This window comes from Balaenoptera acutorostrata, chromosome 7 (assembly GCF_949987535.1).
Source record: "Balaenoptera acutorostrata chromosome 7, mBalAcu1.1, whole genome shotgun sequence".
Classification (NCBI taxonomy): domain Eukaryota; kingdom Metazoa; phylum Chordata; class Mammalia; order Artiodactyla; family Balaenopteridae; genus Balaenoptera; species Balaenoptera acutorostrata.
This window is the reverse complement of record NC_080070.1, coordinates 48,835,442-48,851,403: the sequence shown is the minus strand read 5'-3', so window position 1 is coordinate 48,851,403 and position 15,962 is coordinate 48,835,442. Positions and strand designations below refer to the sequence as shown.

The 15,962-nt window shown below is 40.9% G+C and overlaps 1 protein-coding gene and 1 long non-coding RNA gene across 3 annotated transcripts in view; one reads left to right on the top strand and one right to left on the bottom strand.

The window, feature by feature from the left end:
- The window catches only part of LOC103011907 (uncharacterized), a 58,236-nt gene that overhangs the window by 40,561 nt on the left and 1,713 nt on the right, over positions 1-15,962 (top strand). The window lies entirely within an intron of this gene.
- CPVL (carboxypeptidase vitellogenic like) overlaps positions 4,780-15,962 on the bottom strand; it is a 112,412-nt gene continuing 101,229 nt past the window's right edge. For both annotated transcript variants that reach the window (XM_007193500.3, XM_007193499.3), the window contains one exon: positions 4,780-4,980. In XM_007193500.3, coding sequence (XP_007193562.2) covers positions 4,876-4,980 — 105 coding nt within the window. In that variant the 3' untranslated portion in view covers positions 4,780-4,875. The remainder of the gene's footprint in view (positions 4,981-15,962) is intronic.

The window sequence follows — 15,962 nt, the reverse complement described above, 5'->3', positions numbered from 1 at the left end:
TTATTACTTCTGATTCACAGAATTAGGTGTCTACAGCTGAAATGAATCCCCAGGGAAGGCCTATTTCGCCCCTTGGTAACAACCTCTGAGAGGTCGAGGCTGGGCCTTCCAGACCTACTCATGGGCCACCCAACAGACTTCCACTGCAACAGAAATGCTTTTCTGCCTCTTTACAATTGCAACCCAAAGGTCAAATCAAGTCACTCCCCACCGCCCCCCCCAGCACAATGCAACGACAGCATTCAGCAAGCTCCCCCTGCCCTACTCTGTGCATGGTGGGGGTGGGGAGGGCAGGGCTAACGCTGCTTCTCATTCCAGATCCTGCAGAACTCTGCATTCCTCTGATCTCAGCAGACATGTGGCCAGAGTCTCCCTCTCTTACCTCCTCAAACCCTGCCTTTTCTCGAATTTTTAGCAGCATCTCCTCTCCAATGTCAGGCTGCCCAGGGAACCCAAACACTCTCCCTCTGGCCTTGGCGCTGAGCAGACTTAGTCCATGGACCTATCCTCTGGGCTCTGCTTCCACAGAAACATAACCCAAAAGGCAGTTCTTTCTCTGAGATCCTGGGGCCAGATTTTTAATATTTACATACATAACATAAGCACAAAATGGTATAAAAATCAAAATATACTTAAAAAATTGTCTCTTTCACACCCATGCCCAGCAACACATTGTCCTTCCTCCCCTACTGTTATTGGTTCCTTGTTTATCTTTCCAGAGGTACTCTATTCCTTACAAAACTTCTGTGTGTCTCTCTCTCTCCCGCCCTTATTTATGTATTCGTTTGATTTTATTTCCCTTCCTTTCTTATAAATGAAACATACTATATTTTTAGATGCCTTGTTTTTTTAACTTAACAAAATCAGTGCATAGTTTAAGGCCACTGTTAAATTTAGACTTCTGTCCTCTCAGTGTTCTCCAAACCTTTATGCTATGTCACCCCTATTGTTAAAAAATTGCTGAAGGCATACCAAAAAATGTATAACTATTCACTCATTTATAAAGTATAACCATGCCACTACTGTACTAATAACATATATACTATGAAATAATTAAAATGGAAACTTTGAAATGATAAAGGATGAAATTTTAAATACTTAATTCTTAAAAATTGATTTTTAGTAGTACAAAATATTTATACTTTCTAAAATATTACTGTTAGTATTTTTAATAGGATCAATGTGTTGAATATGCTTTGTCATGTTTGAAAATCTTGGGTTACCCTTTTGTGGGATAATGTTCAAATGTCTGGTTATATGTTCAGTTTATTTTGACACTTGGTTTCCAAGTCCATCAGAGCTGAAAAAGACACATTCCAGAGATGTAGATCCAAATGGAAGCAGTACCTCATTAGATGAGCTTTATTAACTCCCAACATGCATTTTTCAATCCCATCTTTTATGTAAAGACATTTGTTGAAATTTTTCCTGAGTTAAGGATTTTTTTTTTTTTTTGGTAATGCACACACAGTAAATGGAAACATTTCCAAACATCTGTTTTCAAAATGCTCTTGCCATAGATTAAATGTCTTTTTGAAAAGAAATTACATTCTCACTAATTTTTAAAGTATCACTTCTACCTTGAAAGGGCAGATTATGTGTTTACTTTTTAAAAAAATATCTGCTAGATGACATACTTAACAATAGCCACTCGCTCATCTGCAACCCTTGTCTTTTTGTCAAAGAAAGAAAGAATGCAGGACCCATTCTCAGGTTCTACAGCTCCTTTAAATACACTGCCCTGAGATAGCCCATGTGGTACGAGAGACCGACCTGGCCATTTCCCATCGCATGGCAAAGAGTTATAAAGGTCCTACTATTTGAAGACTTTGTTTTTATGAAATGAACCACATTGATAACATCCTACAGGCATGTACATTGCAGTCACTGGGAGTATGCTGGACCCAGAAGCTTGAGAAGATGCCTCACCTGTCCTCACTATAATTCCCCTTGTTTATATAAGTTGTCTGCTTGCAGTAACGACAGTCATGTGAGACTTTCTGCCTGTCTTTTGTCTGGACTAAGGGAGGGCACCTTAATGGACTGGTGTGTCTCATGGGCGATGCCTACCTCACTGGGAGAGTCTCTCCACAAAGGACTCTCTCCAATTAAATTCAAAAACTTGCTTTTCTTTAGTCTCTGAACTACCCTACCCTCCCTTCTTTTAATGTGAAATACCTGCCAGATTCAGTCTCCATAGGACTGTAGCCTCAAGGGACTTGGCTAGGGTTGCTCTGGGAAGGCCTGGCAAGTTGTCCCCAACAGTCCCCACTGGCCTGGTGCCTGGGACAGGGAGATGATAAAAATGATAACATCATCTACCACTTCCACTTACTGAGCTATGATTTTGTGTTGATCCCTACTCTAAGTGTTCCATAAGAACAGTCCATTCTGTCTGTTCACTGTAGATATTTTCTATCACACCTCCCTAAACACTGAATTAGAGTTGTGAAACACTGCTCCCAGGGAAATCCAGGACTTGGTTTCCTACTAGCCTTTGGTCACAACATTTTGGTCATCCAATCAAAACATAACCTTGTTCTATGTGTGTTAAAGCAACCTTATTTAACATACATCGTTGCTTCAATAATATTGACCTCATAGCCAACAGCATATAACTCACGCCTGAACGAAGCTCATCTAACACATCTTCCCCCATAAGGCACATCACAGCCTTCTTGTGCTCAGGAACACTAGACGGCACTTCAGCACTACGCTTGGGAGCCCTTTTAAATAGCAAAATCACCAATAAAAGCACAAAGATGCAGAACATGCGGCACTAAGTAGACTGCCAAAAGGATGCTTGTTTACATTAGGAGAGCCGAAACAAGAAGGCAGTGTTGCCTCGTTTGACCTCAGCTGAGAATGTGCACATTGGGTAACTCAAATTTCTCATCACTCTGCGCATGCTCACAAATGACCACAAAGCGAGCAAGTATTGATTTGGGGATTACAAATCAATTTTAATCTGTAGGTGATGCAAATATGGAATCCACTGATAATGAGGCTTGACTATATCATCTCATGGTTCCTTGGTGAAACAGTCACTATGACAATGATATATGAGCTGGAAGGAACCTCAGAAATCTCTTCTGGCTATCTTCTTTGAGGCTTTGGGAGGCTAGTACAGTGAGATGACTTATCCAAAACATCCAGTGCATGTGCGACACACCTGGGACTAAATCCCAGGTCTCCCAGCCACAGTTGGTGCTCTTTCCACTACACATCATTGGGACCAAATGCAACTATTTAACTTGCAGGTGGGGCGATATGCAAAGCTTTGTGCACACTTCCCCCAGTTTATTCTCTGCAATAATTAAAATTTGCTTTTGATCAGAATGTTCAATTTCAGGTCTCACAGTATATGGGCAAAATGAACAACATGTATAAAAAAAAAAAAGGAAAATCTCAACCCTGAATGAAATCAGGCACAAAATGAGAAATTAAAAGAACTCAATAAAATATCTGCAGCAAGAGGCTTTGACTTTTTAAATTTAGTTCCCCAGTAAGCCAATTCATAGATGGGTAATATGAAGGGGAAATGATGTGGAAAAAGCCAAATGTGCTGTAGAATTAGAGATGTGAGTGTGTGATGCATAAATAGGAAAGATGTGCCGAGATGTGATATTTTAGTTGGAAAATTACTCATGTATGTATATTTATAAATGTATATATTTTGATGCAAGATGATCTCAAATTTTTTTGATATTCCAACAATTATTATACAAAATTAGGTTATTTTTTATTTGGCTAAAAGAAGTACAGAATTTAAAACCCAAATTAAAAATGGCTCATAACTAATGTGGCCTGCAGGCTGTTTGATAAATGCATATATTTCAAATGAACTGACGAGCAAAAAAAAAAACAAAAAGAAGAAAGAAAAGGCAAGGATTTAGTATGTTCTCTGATTAAGATCCTCTGCTTATCATCAATCAGTACATCATTTCTTTTACATATAAGATTTCTAATTCAAAGAATTCCAAGCTACCTTTCTTTTTTTTCAAGCTACCTTTCTTGCTAAGACTTTCTACATTCCAAAGTCTCTTCCTCACCACTATTATAAGGTCACCCATTCCTTTGGAATGATAAGTCAGATGTTCTTACCTGATATTTACCAAACACCTTCAGATGCATGGTATGATAAACTTTTCTGTTATTTATAGAACAAGATGTAGTTACACCTTTATTCATTTACTGCACTTTTCACATCATTTTAGAAGGAATTTAAAATTCCTATTCAAGGCCCCAACATCCTATTTATTTATCCATTTCCATCTGAATCGGTGTCTCAGAATCCATCCTTTCCATCCTTTAAGTTAAAAGATGTAATTCTCACTCATGCACAGCATCTTCTTACAGTTAATTTTGTAGTGATCCTCCAAAACAGAACCTCACTTGTTTCAAGGATAATTTTTATTGATGAGAAACATTTTGCAGATTTAAAAAGATAATTTTCTGGGCTTCCCCGGTGGCGCAGTGGTTGAGAATCTGCCTGCTAATGCAGGGGACACGGGTTCGAGCCCTGGCCTGGGAAGATCCCACATGCCACGGAGCAACTGGGCCCGTGAGCCACAACTGCTGAGCCTGCGCGTCTGGAGCCTGTGCTCCGCAACGAGAGAGGCCCGCGCATCGCGATGAAGAGTGGCCCCCGCTTGCCACAACTGGAGAAAGCCCTCGCACAGAAACGAAGACCCAACACAGCCAAAATCAATCAATCAATCAATCAATCAAAAAATACGCATCTGATTCAAGATCCTCATTAAAAAAAAAAAAAAAAAGATAATTTTCTTATTTATGTGACATTTTCTGTTTTGAAAATTTTCTTTTCAAAGATTAAAATCCCTGACATTCTCTTTTAGGAAAGTAGCTGATCCATCAATAAGGATCCCATCCTCTTTCAAAAATGAATCGATTAATCATGTCAAAAGATCTCAAAGGCTGATCATAGGGCAAAATGTGGCCTCCACCTCGAACAATTACCTTAAAGAAGAAAAACAGAAGAAAAACTGAAATTTAGAGAATCGGATATTCTAGATAAATGGAAAGTTTTAATTTGGATTAAAGTATTCTTAAAGCTTACATGAAATAAAGAACATATTGTATCAATCCATGCCTTTGGATATACTGATTGTCTGCTTTTGATAGCATTAATAATAGGTACCTTAATGTAAGAAAGTTTTAAAATTGTGTAGTTATTCAATTTTATACCAAGTTGCGTTCATCTTTGACATGTATAGAACTGGAAAATTCCCCCTTGTCTTTTTCCTCTTGGGACGGAGCTGTCTGCGCCTCCGTGCTGTGCTGTAATTCTTACCCGGTTACGGCACTAAGGTGGGGAGACCTACCCCAGACCAGCTCTGCCTGCAATTGGGTGGAGGAATCTACCTAATTCCACCCTTCAGTTAGCTGGTCCACTTGGCTGTCACACTAAGCTATACCTTCCACCTTAGCCTGTACCATTAATAAAGGAGATATTTTGATCCTCCAAAAAATTAAAACAATAACAAAAGAGAAATCCTTGATAGTTGAAATTTTAAAAGCCCATTTTTGAGCAGCAAAGAGTTAGAACATTCTATTTTTCCTGACATTTTATTATGAAACATTTTCAAACATATAGCAAATTTGAAAGAATTTCATATATACACCATTGAGATATTCTCATTAACACTCACTTGTCTTCTTACAGATGGATCTCACTATCCATCTATTAATCCACCTTATCTTTTTGACTCATTTCAAAGTAAAATGGGGGTATCAGTATACTTCTCCCCAAATTCTGTGTAAAATTTACATATAACGGAATCCACTAGTCTTAGGGGTAAACTCAAGAGGTTTGGATAACAATGGACCCCTCTGTCACCTCTCAGGATATATAAAGAATCCTTAAAACTTCTGTAGTTGAGGTGAGTTCAGACTCACACAAGAGCCTACAAGGGGCCACCCTTACGCCAGGCTCTGCACTCGGAAAGTCTATGGTTTCAGCCAATGTCCCAAGGACCTCTCTACAACAAGGGCGGGCCTTCATGATTCAAAAAGGGAAAGAATCGACACTGAGTGCTGGGAGGCCGCATGCAGGAGAGATCCCTGTGGCCTGAGAGGTCCTGTTGCACATGTGGAGAATGGACAGGAGTTAGTAGTGGCTGATGTAAGTGAACACATGCAGTAAAGCAATCACATTCAGTGACTTCTAGCTGCTGAATCACAATCAAGAATTAAAGACTACTTTTAAAAAGTCCCTTTATTAGAGGCCGACCTTGTACCTGCATCAATCTGAAAAGAACTGAAGCAGAAAAAAAAAAAAAAAGATTTGCATAGTGTGCTGATTATATTACCCCCTCCCCCCAACACCCACCATCTTCCAACCTTGCTGTAAGATAAGCGGATCAACGTTATTAGGTGAATTTTATTTTGCAGCTTACAGCTGCAGAAGCTGTGCCCTGAACAACGGCAGAGAGCACCCTTCACAGCAGCGTCGAGGAGACTGGAGCTATAAGGGGGCTTGTCCAGGTCATACAATTGTAAGTGGAGGAAGCGGCTAGAACCCTGGCTTCTAATGCAAACACCAGTGTTTTTAATCAAATTACAGTACTTACACAATAATTCCTTACTTTGAACAGAACTTTACGGCGTAGTCACAGAACGTTTCACTCGCCTCTGAAGAGCCCTCTGAGGTAGGTAAGGACTGAGGTTGGCCTTACCCCTCATATACCATTGGAGACATCTGCTTTATGCTACCCTCCACCAGCCGTCATCTGTGCCTTGCTGCTATGACAGAGGCGTCCATCTACCATTTGTGTTCCAGCTTGCATCTGGAAACCCACCGTGTCCCACTTTTTGTCACAGACTGAAAGTAAACACATCTGTGACAAGAGCCCGTGCATGTGGCTCTGGAGGGAAACTTCTGCTGCCCCCACTATCCCAGGCTAGAATTCTCTTCCTGTAGCTTCTCATCCAATTCTCCGGCCTTGGCAGGAATCCGATGAGTGATTTCTATGCAGCTTCAGCTCAGCTGAGGACATTTAACGAAGTCATGTTTATGACAAAACCCAGCTGCTTAAGCTGGAAATGAGTTTGGTGGCAACCAGCCAGAACAGTAATAAACTGAATACTCAGGAGCTAAAGGTCATCCTGTCTTCCAGACCAGAGCTGCCACTAATGGGGGGATAGCATAGTGCTTGATGGCCTGGGCTCGGGAGTCAAAGTGCAGGAGCATGACCAGAGGCACAGCAAGCTGTGTGACCTTGGGCAATTAACTTCATGTCTCTGAGTTTCAGTTTCCTTAACTGTACAACAGAGAATAAAATATTATGTCCTGGGATAGTTGTATAAGGAATTAATGGAATAATATCCATTGGAACACTTGGCACAGTGCCTGGCCTGGGATGGTACCTAAGAAATATCAGCCATTGTAATTATTCTTCCAGTAATTATCTGTGTTCAAAATCCAAGATCAAAATGCTTGTATCAACCTAACCAACCTAGAACATTGTGTTCCTACATTAGCATGGAAAAATCTTGGTTTAAGCGAGTTAACACAGTAGTTCTCAAACAAGCGTGCATAAAAGTACCTGAGCTTGTTAACGCAGACTGCTGTGTCCCTTGCATTGGCAGGCAGATTCTTAACCACTGCGCCACCAGGGAGGCCCCTAAGAATTTGCGTTTCAAATAGTTCCGAAGTATTGTTGTTGGTGCTGTTGGTCCAAAGACTACGCTTTGAGAACCGCTATTTAAACCAACTTTCTATTTTGTGAGAAATCAGGCAGTTATGTTTTTACATCAAGGGAGAATACAAAGAGAAATTTAGTTAACATCTACTCATGACCTCACCTTAGTGTATTTTTTCCTGATCATCTGCTCTCCTGGTGTTTATACACACACACACACACACACACACACACACACACACACACAGTCTCTCTCTCTCACACTCACACACACACTAACATCCACCTTCTACATCCATGATAAACAAGTGGTAAAGAAGAGATGACAGGGGTTAGGTGTTATAATTCTTATTCACAGTGAGTTGCCTAATCCCTGGTCCAATTCTGAGCTGCCATATGTAATGACCAAATGACATCCTAAATGGTGTCATTAAGAATGGAAAGAAAAGCTCATTTAGGAACAAAGTCTTTTTCACATACCACAAAATTCTCGATGTTCTCTATCAGATTCCCATACAGCATTTTACTGAAGTTAACCTCAAAAATAAATTTATGAGTGCTGAAAAAAACCCACTCTGCTGTTTATAACCAAGCCACTCACCACTCACAAATCAAGAACACAAATCACTACAGAGTTTTTAGAGCTGTGTAAAAAAATGTGACAGGGTCATGATTACATATTTAAATGTGACAAGATTAATCTCAAGGCTCCCTGGATAGAAATGGTCTCATCACCAGAAACTATATTTTTTGGGTGCTTTCACACTAGAACTGAAACCCCTAAACTCATGTGTTCCAGATGTCATGAATTTTCAAAGGGTTATACAAAACACTTTAAAGCTTCATTCCACTTTACGTTTTAGAAAACAATACAATGCTCCCTGGAACTAGAAACATGGACCTAGCAATAAAGGTTTCTCAGTTGTGCCTTTTGAGATGAAATATAGACGGAAATTCACAATGGGTGTGTTGACATAGATGTGTCAGGGGAAACTTCCTGGGAGTCCTGGAGGAGGAGATCACCGGACAATGGTGGGTTGGGGAGGGGAGAAGGGATGCACTAAAGACAAAGGAAACTGTGAGTTCAAAAGCAGTGGGGTGGGCTTCCCTGGTGGCACAGTGGTTGAGAATCCGCCTGCCAATGCAGGGGATGCAGGTTCGAGCCCTGGGCCAGGAAGATCCCACATGCCAGGGAGCAACTAGGCCCATGTGCCACAACTACTGAGCCTGGGCTCTGGAGCCCGCGAGCCACAACTACTGAGCCCGCATGCCACAGCTACTGAAGCCTGCACGCCTGGAGCCTGTGCTCCGCGGTAGGAGAGGCCACGACAGTGAGAGGCCCGCGCGCAGCAGCGGAGGGTGGCCCCTGCTTGCCGCAACTGGAGGGAGACCACGCACAGCAACGAGGACCCAACGCAGCCAAAAATAAATAAATTAAAAAAAAACAAAAACAGGGGCTTCCCTGGTGGCGCAGTGGTTGAGAATCTGCCTGCCAATGCAGGGGACACGGGTTCGAGCCCTGGTCTGGGAGGATCCCACATGCCGCGGAGCAACTAGGCCCGTGAGCCACAATCACTGAGCCTGCGCGTCTGGAGCCTGTGCTCCGCAACAAGAGAGGCCGCGATAATGAGGCCCGCACACCGTGATGAAGAGAGGCCCCCACTTGCCGCAATTAGAGAAAAGCCCTAGCACAGAAACGAAGACCCAACACAGCCATAAATAAATAAATAAATAAATAAATAAATAAAATTTATTAAAAAAAAAAAACGAAAACAAAAAAAACAAAAAACAGTGGGGCATGAAACTGCATGGCACGTGCAGTAATCCAAAAGAGGTCCCAGTTGTAAAGAGTTAGTGGGAAAGCAGAAGGGACAGTTGAACAGGTAAACCCCATATGACATGCTGCTGGGATGCATGGACCTTATCCTATAGGATTTGTGTGTGTGTGTGTGTTAAAATACACATAATATAAAATTATCATTCTAACCATTTTACATTGAACAATTCAGTAGCATTTAGTATATTCACAGTGTTGTGCAACCATCACCACTATCTAATTGCAGAACGTTTTCATTACCCCAAAGGAAACCCTATACTCATTAGCAATCACTTTCCATTCCCCTCTTCCTGCCAGTCCCTGGCAATCACTAATCTACTTTCTGTCTCTATGGGTTTGCCTATTCTGGATATATCCTCGAGGGTTTTTTTTTTTTCGTTAAATTTTTTAATTTATTTATATTTATTTTTGGCTGTGTTGGGTCTTCATTTCTGTGTGAGGGCTTTCTCTAGTTGCGGCGAGCGGGGGCCACTCATCATCGCGGTGTGCGGGCCTCTCACTATCGCGGCCTCTCTTGTTGCGGAGCACAGGCTCCAGACGCGCAGGCTCAGTAGTTGTGGCTCACGGGCCTAGTTGCTCCGCGGCATGTGGGATCTTCCCAGACCAGGGCTCGAACCCGTGTCCCCTGCATTGGCAGGCAGACTCTCAACCACTGCGCCACCAGGGAAGCCCATATCCTCGAGGGTTTTAAGCAGAGTAGTGATACGCTCAGGTTTGCATTGTAGAAAGATGACTTAATATGTAATGAGGGGGCTGATTTGGAAGGAAATGATACTGGGGTAAGGAGGCAAATTAGGAGACTAGATCTTCAGGTGAGAGATGATGTAGGCTCCTAAGACAGATGGTGAGAAGGGGAAGGGAAGAGAGATGTTGGGGTAGAAATAATAAAATTAGTGATTAATCAGACAAAGTTTAAGTGAAAGCATCCCCCTCCAACACACCAACAACCTCCCCATTTCAGGCTTCTGACATGTGCAGCTTTGCAAGAAGTGATGTTATTAACCAAGAAAGAAGAAAAGAGGCACATGGCAGAAGCAGGTTTGGGAGGCAGGTGTTATAGCATAGTTTATAGTCCTTGTTTTCTACTACAGGTTGATGCAGACACTCAAGAGAATCTTGTTTGTTAGTTTCTGATTTACACTAAATTTCTTTTATTATTTTTATTCCATTCCACACTTACAAACTCTTACCTTTCTGTTTTCAGACACTAACCCTGAGTAGAAATAAAATAAATATGCACTCAAATAAAAAATGTACTAAAAAGAAAGGGTACTTGGTAACGAGAATAAAAAATAAGCCAAAGCTTGTTAGCAGCCGCCTCTTAACAAAGAGTGAGGCAAGTCACTTCCAAAAAAAAACAAAAAGCAAAGTGAAGGTCAAGGCTCACGGCTGCTCCCACAACACTCAGGGAAAACGCCTTCAGATTCACCACTGTAAGTTCTAGGGTAGCAAATAATTATTGAGGGGAAAGGGTGCTTTAGCTGACCTAAATGTAGCCATCGCAGTGGCATCGTTTCTAGAATAGTCAATATAGAGCTTTGATGCTACCTTACAGTTCCCAAGAGGCTCTCTAGGTGCACCATCTAACTTAATCAGTTGCAACAATATCATAATTTAGGATTTCCACTTTTGATTATGACACAATAATAGCATGGGTCAAACCAACCCCACTCTATTAAGAACAACAATAAAAGCTTAAAGGCATGGACTCAGGATTTAGCAGATCTGGGTTGGAACCCAGCTCCGTGACTTGGGCACAATGACTTAACTCTATTTTCCCATCTGTAAAATGGAGATAAGAATTAGGGTGACCAGTTGTCCCAGTTTGCCCAGGACTGAGGAGTTACTGTGAACATAAAACTTTTAGTGCTAACACTGAAAAAGTGCCAGGCGATCTGGAATGGTTAGTCATGCTAAGAATATTTAACTTTCTGTGAGAATTCATAGAAATAATGCATATAAAATGTTACGTGGCACTTGGTTCACAGATGTGTATTAAGCTTGCACCACATATCATACAGGCAAATAATAAGCACTCAACCAAAGGTCATCATACTATTATTATCTGAATTTTTATGGTCAAAGGAATATGTTTTCCCTTTAAGAGCAGAGAAAGATTAGAAGTTACTAGGAACTGTAAACTTCATTACTACACTTTTTCAGAAGATAGATTATAATATTTTCTTTAGGAGGGGAAAGATAGATTATAATATTTTCTTTAGGAGGGGAAATATTTCTCTTCCAGGCTTCTTTTATTTCCGTGCTATGAATCTTTCCTTCCCATGGGAAAGAATGTTCCAGTTAAAGTAAGAAAGCAACTTAAATAAGAAATCAAACCTCTGTCAATAGGCTTAACTGTCTAGAGTGAATTGTATCCCTTAAGCCTGCCAACACCAGGATCCATCCCATTCTTTCCACCCTCTTTCACCTCATGCAATGCCAAACACCCTCTTCTCCCCACACAGAAATGTCAATCAAGCAAGACCTTACTTGTCTCAGCAGAATGGCAAAAAGCTGTTGTGTCTTTTTTCCCTTTTAAGAACCCACTTTACAACATAGGGTTTCATGCAATTAAAAAGTAATCAAAACTTTACTCCCTCCATGTGCAGTTTTTATATTAGATATCCACAAGAGGATAAAAAGCACAATCCAGTTCATTAATTACCCTTACTCAATATCTAGCTTTATGATCCACATTTGTAGTTTTCTTTGGGAAGAGAGAATGAGAATGGGGGAGGAGAGGGCAGAGGTTATAGCAGCAAATGCTCTCTGCCAGGAGTGTTGTGAGGACTTAGATCCTGACTCACTGTCTTCTGGGTAACATGGAAACAAGAGCCAGCCAACTTGCCAAAATTTTGCTTCCTGCAAACAGTAGTGTAGGCTAGCTCCAGCAGTGGTGTGCTGGAGTTCTTTCCCACTGGTTTAGGAGATTGGATTATGCACGTGGCTGCCCCACTCCACATTTGGTGACATCATGTTGGTAGCCTGAAATCAGCCATGGTGGGAGTATTTACACCACGGAGATTGGCAAACACTACAGATCAGTGGCTCCCCTCCCTCCCAAGCTGGTTTACTCTCAGACCACTGGTTCTCTGACACTTTGATGTTCCTGGGGAAACATGACACATTAAGGCATTCTTCCTCTTTCCCAAAATAAATCAAAGAAATATCCATTCAAATGGGTAAATTATCTTCTCTGAAACCTTGGCGCAGGATATCAGATGGGCTGGGTTTCAAATATTTGCAGGAAGGTAAGAAGGTCCTGTTGCCTGCTTCCATTCCTGCCTGTTCCCACTGAGTTCTAGTATTACTGGCAGTAATAGTTTCAAGACCACACCACCAAGTTGTCAGGATCCTTCTGTGTATCAGAGCCCCTAAGACACTCCAAACGTGGTCTTTTTGGGGCCACTCCTGACCACAGAGGGTATCTACATTCAACTGTGTTCCTGACCCACAGCTTAAGGGGACCCCAGACCCGCAAATGCCCCCAGGTTCCGGGAGTTTAGAAGACAAAATATGGCGAATGGTGCAACATTTTCAATGATGCCATTTGTTGAAACAGAACAAGGCACACTGTCTTTACTGCTAAACCAAAGAGCGCAAGGCAAAAATAATGCCCTTAGTCCAGCTGACAACGTAGCAATACTGCAACACAACTTTATTTTGTTCCTTCATGCTGCCCATTTCTCTACCCAACTCCACGCTCTACCTTGTTTGTTTTCTGGCTCCATTTACTATTCCCACAAGCAACTTTGTAAATCTGGTTATGCTTCAAATTGAAACAACGAAAAGTTATTGCTTAAAAGGCAAACCCCCATTCCTCTTTGTTCCTCAAATAACATTAATTTTTAAAACCTGTTCTCCATGTGCAGATAATACTTTAAATGTTAGCCTTCTTAGTATTTATTCACTTCTCATAATGAAATGGTTCTCTGTTAAATTTCATAGATTATTGAAAACCACTCAATAGCTAAGAGAAAATTATGCATCATTGCTGAGCTGCTATACCTCAGCAACTAGATCTGCTATCCAATTTATATTTTAAATAATACAATAAATTAGCCCCCTGAGTATTAACTAAGTGCATATTTGGGTAGCTTAATTTAGTAGCCTTCTTTTTAAGCTAATCAGTCCTCTCTAATGAAATAGAACCACATGAACTAAGAGGACTCTTGGCAAATAATCAGAGTAAAATTGGGAGTTGCTATTGTTTATTATTGCCTTTGTTTTCAAGAAGCGAGCTGTATGTTTTTTTAAGAAAAGGGAAAAAAAACCCTCAAATACCGAGAATTCAATTTTTTTAAAGGAGAGGATACACTAGTCAGCCACTGAGATAATGAAACTTCTACAACCCCTTCCATAAATTTTTTTCCCAGAATATTTCTCCTTTTTCCTCTTATGTAACACAGAAAGGAAATAGTCTTCAGTGGACATAAACAATGCATCCTTTCGTTTGATGGGCATTGTTTTGAACTATTCATCATCTCAGCATGTCTAGTCTATTTCCTAGAAGACATTCTAGTGTGTACAAATGGTGAGCAACTATTGCATTCCTTGAGAATTGTAGTATTTGAATATACACACAAATGAGAGGGGTGTGGGCATAAGGTAGGGGACAATTTGATTTTAATTCTAATTCGCTGAACATTTACTGAGTGCCAGGAACTGTGCTAAGGGGTTTGCTACAATCATAAATCGTACATTATTCCTGTCCTCAAGGAGCTCAGTGTCAAATAGAGGAGGAAGGAAATTGAAGAGGCAAATGAAAACCCAGTGTGGTACATGCAACAGGAGATGTACATAGAAAGAGATGCAGAGAAGGAGGAATTCTGGGAGAAGGGCTTCCTAGAGGTGATGCTGGAGCTTAGCTCTGAAAGGCAAATGGGGGTTTTCCAGGCAGTCAGAGGAGTAGGAAGGGCCTTATAAGAAAAGCAGAGGGAATCCATGGGAATTATTGGCTGACAGAACAGTAAGGTGTGCTTGGGGAATTATAAGGTGTTTTGTTTTGTTTTTCAGGATTCTAGTTAAGAAGGAGGGAGAGTGAGAGTCCAGGTTGGGGAAGGAAGCAGAGGCCAGATCAAACATCTTTACTCTCTTATGTAAAGAGTTCAGACTTCATTCTTCAGGTATCAGGGAGTTAGTGAGGGATTTTAAACAAGGAAAAAGAGGATTGGACTTGCATTTTGGAAAAAGCACAGAGAGAAGGGTAGGTTGGAGAGAAAGGAGACTAGTTAAGACCAGTTAATGAGGCTATTGTAAAAGGGAAAAAGTTTAAACAACTTAAAAACACATATTCAGAGTGTTCTTGAATAGTATCTTTTAAAATTTGTGCCTTTTCTTAAAACACCACAAGGCAAAGACTGTTTCATTTTAGAATTTATAATGTAGGGTAGCCATTGTTTTTTTATGTCCCCCAAAATGCTGTACGTTTTTTATTGGTTTGTATAAAATCAGTGTTTTTCTTTTTAAGTAGTTCTTTGTGGTTTCTGTGTCAAGCACTAGGAAGTGAGTAAATCAGGTCAGTGAGAAGGATACTATAAAGCAGATGTGAGAAAGGCTAGATAAAGAACTGGGTGAGTAGTATTTGCCAATTACTATTCTTCTTAATTTTCTGGTAAGACTCACAGCAAAGCAACTGGCTAAAAAACTTCACTTCCTTGTCATTTCAATGGAAAAGTGATGGAAGTGAGGGGATTTGTGCTGTGTTGGAAAAAAGATTCAGGTTCTTCTCCCTGTGGTCTAGGCCTTGCCTGCAAATCCAGGCTTAAGTTGAAATGTCTATTTTATTAGTTGCTTCTTATACTGAGCCACTGCTGGTAAGCTGAAGTGATAAGGTGCTGAAGGAATAAATTTCTAATTTTTTTAAAGCTGGTTATTTTGATAGCCAGCATCAGCCCAGGCCATCCAGAAAGAAAAGTGCATCCACAGAACCAAAGCAGTACCAAGACTTGGATATGACATGTCCACTCCACCCTTTCACTGGGTGTGGATGCTACAGTCTTTCAATTGATGGTAGCCAGAGAAGAAGATGGGAAAGAGAGCAAGAGAAAAAGAAGACAGACCATGTATATTAGACATGGGAAAGGACATTAAGTGCCCCCTTCCACTTAACAAGTCCAGCTGAAAGATGCCTAGAGACAAGTCCAAGAGCCGGTGAGACAGTGGAATAACCAGAACCCTTGTACATTACTGGAAAGAATACAATCAATTTGGAAAACAGTTTGGCATTACCTAAAGAAGTTGAAGATGCTCAAACCCTGTGAACTCATCCATTCCACCTCTAGGAATTATTCTTAGAGAAAGTCTTGCATGCAGGCCCAAGGAGATATTTGCAAGGTTGTGTACAGCAGCAATATTTATAGTAGCAAAAAGCTGGAAACAACCCAAATGCCCATCAGCAGTGGAATGGACAAATGATATAATCACACAATGGAATACTATGCAGCAATGTAAAAGAACGA